The sequence below is a fragment of the Trichechus manatus genome, unplaced genomic scaffold, assembly GCF_000243295.1.
Source record: "Trichechus manatus latirostris isolate Lorelei unplaced genomic scaffold, TriManLat1.0 scaffold00069, whole genome shotgun sequence".
Classification (NCBI taxonomy): domain Eukaryota; kingdom Metazoa; phylum Chordata; class Mammalia; order Sirenia; family Trichechidae; genus Trichechus; species Trichechus manatus.
The window spans coordinates 9,137,294-9,145,124 of record NW_004444005.1 but is presented as its reverse complement, the minus strand read 5'-3'; the positions used below and the strand labels follow the sequence as shown (position 1 = coordinate 9,145,124).

Here is a 7,831-nt window from a genome sequence, read left to right as displayed (position 1 = left end):
AGCGAGGGCCGGGCACCGTGATGGGCGCTGGAGCGAGGGCCGGGCACCGTGATGGGCGCTGGAGCGAGGGCCGGGCACCGTGATGGGCGCTGGAGTGAGGGCTGGAAGCAGCACAGACGGAGCTCAGCAGAGACAGCAGAGCAGAGGCCGGGAGACGATGGGAGGCGGGTGCAGGACCCCAGGCTTAGACTCCCTGAGGAAGCCGGTGGGAGCTGCTCCGTGGAAGGACCGCCCTCCTCCTGTGCACAGCTCTGAGCAGCGGGGGTGGGAGGAGGCCTGGGGGCACCCCCGCACCTGTCCCCACCCCTTCTGCTGCCTCTGGCCGAGGCCCTCATTGCCCTGCTTCTGCTCTGAGAACTCCTGGGCACTGGCTATCAACCCCTCCCACCAGCAGTCAGCCCCCATCTAGGTGTACATGCACTTTCCAAGTCAGCCTGAGCTGATTTCAGACTCAGGAATCCAGGCTCCTCCCCAGAGAGCTGATTCAGAGGGTCTGGGCAAGGCCTGGGAACCCGCAGATGTCCACAGCGTCCACAGCTCTACCTCCAGTCAAACTCTCTTCCGAACCGAACACCTGCTTATCCACTTGTGACTCGGAAACCTCACAGGCGCCTCAAACTCAGCAGACCTAGATGAAGCCATGCTCTTCCTTCCAAACCTGCTCCCCTCCAGCGCCCCCCAACCCCACCACCCTGGTGAATCATGCTCCATCTCCTGCATGGTCAGCCTGATGCCTGGGGCTCGCAATCACTGTTCAGAGTGGGAAGCGACCCTGACACTGTAATGGTGGACACATGACGTATTTGCCAAAACCCACTGGATAATACAACACAAAGAATGAACCCCTCTGGGTGTGGAGTAGAAAACAGGGACTAAAGGGTGCAAGTGACTTGTCCAAGGGCACAGAGTTGCTAGGGTACGGCCAGGACTGGAGGCTGGGCCACCCAGAGTAAAACCAGCACCGCTACCATCCACACACCAAGCAGTGGCTCTACCACCTGCCATCCTTCTCTTCAGACGAGCAGAATGCATGAACAAAACCACTATGCTGAGCTGGAATTTGCCATTTCTCACTCTCACACACTTGCGTGTTAGTCTTATTTCATTTATATTGACCTCTAAGCAGTTATTTCTAAGTATCGCTGGGAATGGACTTGAACTTTCTATCAGTGATAACACACACGTTATGCTGGCACCTTGCTCCACTCACTCAACATTACATGTGTGAGGCTCATCTACGTTGTTATGTCACCCTAGCTAATTCATTTTCTCTGCTGCACAGCATTCCACTGTATGAGTATATTGCAATTTATTTATCCACTCTTCTTCTGAGGGCCATTCACTGTCTTTCCAACAGCTTTACTGTTACAATCACTACAATCGCTGCTATTCTAGAAGGTCTTGCCATCTAGCCGTTCACATGCCAGTCGGTCTAAGGTAAGGCCTGTAGCTGGGACTGGAACTGCAACTGCAGGGTCACAGGGCTGCAGAGTAAGCACAGGTGCAACTTCACCAGGTAAGGCCAAACTGTTTCCCAAGGCGGAAATCTGGAATCTTCACTCCCACTAACGAAGGATGAGAGTGGCCAGTGTGCCACAGTCTTAGCAACACCTCTGCTGTCTTGCTTTTTGATGTTTGGCCTTTGTTCTTGGTTCTTTCGAGGCAGACCAACACCTGAGGCTAATGAGTCGGGGGTAACCAGACCACGAGGGACCACCTGGGGGCCGCTGCTGATTAAGTCTCATGAAGCATGACATAACCTATCATGGCCACATGGGAAAGCGGGTAAGAGCCCTGAGCCCTAAGGCTCAGAGGAGCTTCCTGGTTGGTGACCATGCACAGGAGAGGGTAGCGAGTCCCTCCTGGGGACATGGAACCTCCATGCTGGAGCTTGCAGAAACCACACCCTATGTGTCTCTTCATTTGTATCCTTTTTGATTGTAGTAAATCTGCAGCAATAACTATGGTACACTCTCCATGACATTTTGTGAGTTGTTCCAGCAAATTAATGAACCCACAGAGGCAGTAAGAGCCAGCGGGGGTGGGTTTCTGCCTATTTGGCAGTCTGAAAGAAGGCGTTCTTCTAACTTGTGAGATCTGACCCAGCTCCAGGTGGCTAGAGTTGGAGAGAGAGTCATGTGAGCAGCTGGTGATGAAGATGGAGAAAGGGGAAGGTGAGGACTGAATCCATCCCCATGTTTTGGGTACTGGATTCATGCTCATCCTTGCTGCACAGCGGATTTATCCATTTTGCCCTTTGCTTAGTGTAGCATCTTGTCATTTATTTTTATGGCATTAGCTTTTTGGTTTTTTCCTCTGAAATGCCTGTTCAATTTTCTGCCCATTTGGCAGAGGAGATGACAGAGGGGTGTGTTAGGTTGTTAAGTCTTTTGTTAGAGATTTTAAATTTGATTTATAAATTCTGGATGCTAAATATTTGTAAGTTATATGTGTAGCAAAATTTCCTCCCACGTTGTGGGTTATTTTTTCACATTTTGGAAGTCTTTGGATTTTCCCACTGCTGTCAAGTGGATTCCGACTCATAGAAACCCTATAGGAATACAATGAAGCTTTTAAGTATAATATAGTTTGTTTTCTCGATCTTTTTCTGTGTGCTCTGTGATTTTTGCATCAGCCTTAAGAAATCCTTCCCTATCCTGGGGTCCTAAAGATATTCTCCTTCAATTTCTTTTTAAAAGGTTTAAAGTTGTATCTTTCATATTTGGGTCTTCACCCACCTAAAGATATTGCTTATTTTTCTGTCTGATGTAAATTAGCAATCTAATATTATTTTTTTACATATGAATATCAATACTTGTTTCACCACTGATCTTCTAACATAAATCAAGTTGCTGTATCATTCCACGGGCCTGCTTCTGGGTTCTCTAGTTTGTTCTACTATTCCACTGTATATCTCTACATTAATATAATTCATGTTTTATAGCTTGAGAAAAATTTCTCACGTCTAATAGGGCAAGTTCCACCTTATTCTTCAAGCTTGTCTTAGCTACTCTTGGCCCCTTTGCAGGTAGGTAGACAAGACAGACAGACAGGCAGACACATCACGCACAGTGTGTGTGTGCGCGCACAGTAGAATCCATTTGCCAAGTGCCATTTGAAACTCCAGTTGGAATTTTTATGGAATTGCACTGAATTAACAGAGTAATTTGAGGGACAGTTAACATATTTGTGACAGAGTCTTTCTATCCATGAACGTATATCTCCATTTGAAAAAGACAGATGAAAAATTAATGAGTTAACTTTAAAATGATGAATTTTATGATATGTGAATTATATTCCAAATAAGGAAAAAAATTAATAAGTATTTAACTTAAGATGCTTTGTAGTTGAAATACAACAAGAGAATAAGGTAAAATGAAAGTAAGGAAAACGAAGATAAATTACTGAAAGACAATACAAAGGATCAACCCATTGCCATCGAGTCGATTCCGATTCATAGCGATCCTACAGGACACAGTAGAACTTCCCCATAGGGTTTCCAAGGGGCAGCTGGTGGATTCGAACTACTGACCTTTTGGTTAGCAGCTGAGCTCTTAACCATTGTGCCACCAGAGGTCCAAAAGATCAACAAGACCACGAATATCCATACACATTCTGCTTTAACTGAGCTCCGCAAATTCTGCGTTTGATGGTGGTGAGTTTCGTTAGGGGAGGGGTGCTGTTTTAGCCACAGCAATATTCATGCTACCCAGAGGTCTGCTTTCCCACTCCTAAATAAACGACAGATCTACCATGCCTGGGGACCAGAAGACTCAAGTTGTCATTTCTTCCCAAATGCCTCTAAGTGCAGCCATGTGACTAAGCTCTAGCCAGTAAGAAGCAGAAGCTAGGAGCACCTTCTATGAAACATCTTTAGAAGGAGGGGGCATGACTTGCTCTAGCCATTTCTGATTTTTCCTCCTAGTGGGAATGTAAATGTGGTAGACAGGCCTAGAGCAGCCAACTTGGACCAAGAGGTTGAAGCCAAGCATAGAGGTACAGCTAAGCAGAAGGAGCCTGGGTCCCCACCACGAATGTGTACACGAGACAGTGATAAGCACCCACCTTGTAAAGCCACTCCTGTTAGGGATCTGCAGTCACACGCAGATACAGCCAAGGCTAGCCTATACAATGCCAGAAACCATAACTTCATTTTCCTACTGGCCAACACAAGCCCAACGTTTCAATACTTTTCCTACAGCCCTTGCTCAGCATTTAACTTCCTCACACACCAGGATGTGCTCAAATGCTCCGCTGTCACACTCAGCCAGCCAGCATGAGCCCCCCTCTCCCCTAGAAGCCCACCTGCCCTTCGAGTTTTGTCACCCTGCTGAGCCTGGAGCCTGGAGAGAAGCTCCGTCTCCAGAAGGCGCTCAGGAGAGCTCAGTGAAAAATCGTTTCCGACCCAATGCCAGAGCAGATGTGTTCCAAACTGATAGGATCAAGCCCAACATTTCACAGACAAAGCAGGTCACCTGGAGATCACTCTGGATCACTGCTCCAAAGACAAGACACCTGAGTGCTCACCTCCACAACAGATGTGTCACGTGGCAGGGGAAAAAATAAAAACATAAACCAAAGGTCTTGGGGGAGACTCTATTTTCCATAAAAGAATAGATAAAAAAAGGTTATAAAATGTTACCTCGTTTTCCAACTAGAATAAGCGCAACTATTAAAAGGGACAAAGAGAAGGATTTTAAAATGACTACTTGTGGTGAAAACCAATCTTCTCTTTTTGTGTTCCACTAGCTATGAGTACTTTCGCTTTAACAATCTCACGTAGTTTTTTTGAACAAACTGACTACACAGACAGGTGATGTCAAAGATTAGAAGTACAGCTACTGGAGCCATCAAGATCCAAAAGAAAATACTTCAAACAATAAAAACATTCCATTTTAGAGAGACACCATTTACAATAGCAACAAAAAAAATATAACTAAGAATAAATCTAATAAAACATTCCCAAGACCTTTCAGAGAGAAAAGTTTTAGAACTTCATTGAAAGACATTAAAATTGGCCTAAAAAAGCGACAGAGGGCATGCTCATGAAAATGAAGACTACATTTCAAAAGATGCCAGTTCTCCACACTGACCTATATCCAGTGCAATTCCAATCATAATTCAAACAGATCTTAAAAGCAAAAGACAAACAAACCAAAGGGTCTGGGCAATCTGGTTCTAGGCTAAGTGGACAGCCAAGGTCTAAGCAAAATTATCGGCAGAATGTGGCATGAAGGGAAGGCAGTCGAAACAGTGGGACAGAGTCAAGGACACCAAGACAGATCTATGCAAATATGAAAATGGCAAAAGATAGGAGTGGTATCACAAACACACTGAGACAACACAGCCTCGGTAAGTGGGGTGGGGGATGGTGGGTTATTCCATGAGGAAACAAACCACGCTCCTGCCTCCCACCGTACACAACTATCAATTACAGAGGTTTAAGCACTTAGGTGTGAAAGGCAAAACTGTAAAACTTCTAGCTGAAAATATGCCTTTATGATGTGTACGCTCCGTTGTTGCTGTTGTTAGCTGCCATCAAGCCGGCCCCGCTCATGGTGACCCCGTGCGCAGCAGAATAAAACGCTGCCTGGTCTGGCACCATCCCCGTGACCAGCTGTGTATCGAAGCATTATGATCCATAGAGTTTTCACTGGCTGATTTTCAGAAGTAGATCATCAGGCCTTTCTTCCTAGTCTGTCTCAGTCTGGAAGCTCCACTGAAACCTGTTCAGAATCATAGCGATATGCAAGCCTCCACTGACAGCCGGGTGGTGGCTGTGCATGAAGTGCACTGGCCGGGAATCGAACCCTGGTCTCCCGCACGAGGGCGAGAATTCTACCACTGAACTACCAATGCCTTCATGCAACAATTCTACTCCTATATAAATACCCTAGAGAAATTCTCACCCATGCGTACCCGCATGGGTACATGAAGGTTCCTGGCAACATTTTCCCTAATGGCAAAACACTCGAGACAACCCAAATGCCCACCAACAGGAGAAAAGAGAAACAACAGATAAGTTGAAGCTTAGAAAATAAGGTGGAGGGAAAAAAAGCAAGTTGTAGAGACCAGACTACAGAAAGAACAGCACAGCTCCGAAGGAGGCACAATTAAATCACGAGTTTGTGAGCGCTACGTGACATGCCCTAAAGCTATGAAGGACAACAAGCAAATCATAAGCATGAAATTCAAAAGGTGGTCATCTCCTGGGGGGCGGCGAGACAAGGATGAGAAGCAGAAACAAAACGTTCTGAACGTGGTGGTGACGGCTGCGCCACATGGTGAACGTAAGCCACGTCGCTGAACTGCACACTTAAAAACGGGTAAAACGGCCAAGTTTACGTTAGCTATATTTTACCACAATAAAATTAAATTACACAGAAAACCAGAACGCGGAAACAGCTTTAACAGTTACCGATCGGTTCTGCTTCACGTTCATGTATGCAGCTGGTCAGCATGGCGGGGTCTACCTTATAGACTGGGGGGTGGGTCCATGAGAGCATTCTCTTTACACACACACACACGCACACGCGCGCGCACACACACACACACACGTGTTCTTTTCTAAGTGTCATTATTACACAATAAAGTATTTTAAGAATAACTGGAGATTCCTGTTGGGTATTACGTCCACAGGGCCAACCTCACCAGAAACGGGCCAGCCCTAAGCGTGTTTCCAGGTACAGCGCCTGCACTGAACCCAGTTATCTTGTGAGTACAGTCAGCGCCAATCATTCTTCACAAAGGGAAAACCTCCCAGCAGGAGTTTGCGGATCCGGCTCACCTCTGTCACTTTGGGTTGAAGTGTTAAAGCCTCTGGGCTCATCCGAGGGATATCTATGTGGATCTGGAGAGGCAAGGGAAATAGAAAGTTACTTTAAAAGATAAGAAGCATGATACAAGCATTATGATTAAAATGGCAATATGTTCTGATGGCAACAAATTTGCTTTGGGTCTTAATCTGTTCTCTCTCTGAAGATATGAATTCTGTTTTCTCATATTTCCTCTGGAGAAAGTATCCAAGGCCTGCTCTATGTGCATGGGGCCCGCCCGGTCTAAGACATCAGGCTCCCGGGCCACAGTCCCCACGACACAGCACACTAGGCCTGCTCTATGTGCATGGGGCCCACCTAGTCTAGGATATGAGGCTCCCTGGCCACGTCTGCCCCGACATAGCACGCTGCATGGTGAGCATGGAGTTGCCCGCAGCTATTTAGCAACATCGTGCACGGCAATTAGCGAACACTGATTTTCAGCCTCTGACACGGGGGCCATTCGAGCACATCAATAGTGTACAAGTTTCCAGCTGTGACAGCTTCTTCATGGAACACAGGCCACATCTGTCTCCACAAAGTCCTTGGGGAATCTTAGACTCTCTGCTATCCTGTGGCTAATTCCTGCTTGACCCTCTGTGACAGGAGAATCACAATCAAGGTCTCAACACTGTAGAGGAACGCACTGTGGGCTCAGAAAACACGGGGACACTGGAGCCCAGGCTGGTGTCAGAGACGGCTCACAGCGTCCCACGTACACACGGGGACACTGGAGCCCAGGCTGGTGTCAGAGACGGCTCACGGCGTCCCACGTACACACGGGGACACTGGAGCCCGAGGTGGTGTCAGAGATGGCTCACGGCGTCCCACGTACACACGGGGACACTGGAGCCCGAGCTGGTGTCAGAGACGGCTCACGGCGTCCCACGTACACACGGGGACACTGGAGCCCGAGCTGGTGTCAGAGACGGCTCACGGCGTCCCCCGTACACACGGGGACACTGGAGCCCGAGGTGGCGTCACAGACGGCTCACGGCGTCCCACGTGCACACGGG

The 7,831-nt window shown here is 47.5% G+C and overlaps 1 protein-coding gene across 2 annotated transcripts in view; it reads right to left on the bottom strand.

Annotated features, from left to right (window-relative positions):
- TBC1D22A (TBC1 domain family member 22A) overlaps positions 1-7,831 on the bottom strand; it is a 430,744-nt gene that overhangs the window by 280,756 nt on the left and 142,157 nt on the right. For both annotated transcript variants that reach the window (XM_004380015.3, XM_023734625.1), the window contains exon 7: positions 6,788-6,850. In XM_004380015.3, coding sequence (XP_004380072.1) covers positions 6,788-6,850 — 63 coding nt within the window. The remainder of the gene's footprint in view (positions 1-6,787; positions 6,851-7,831) is intronic.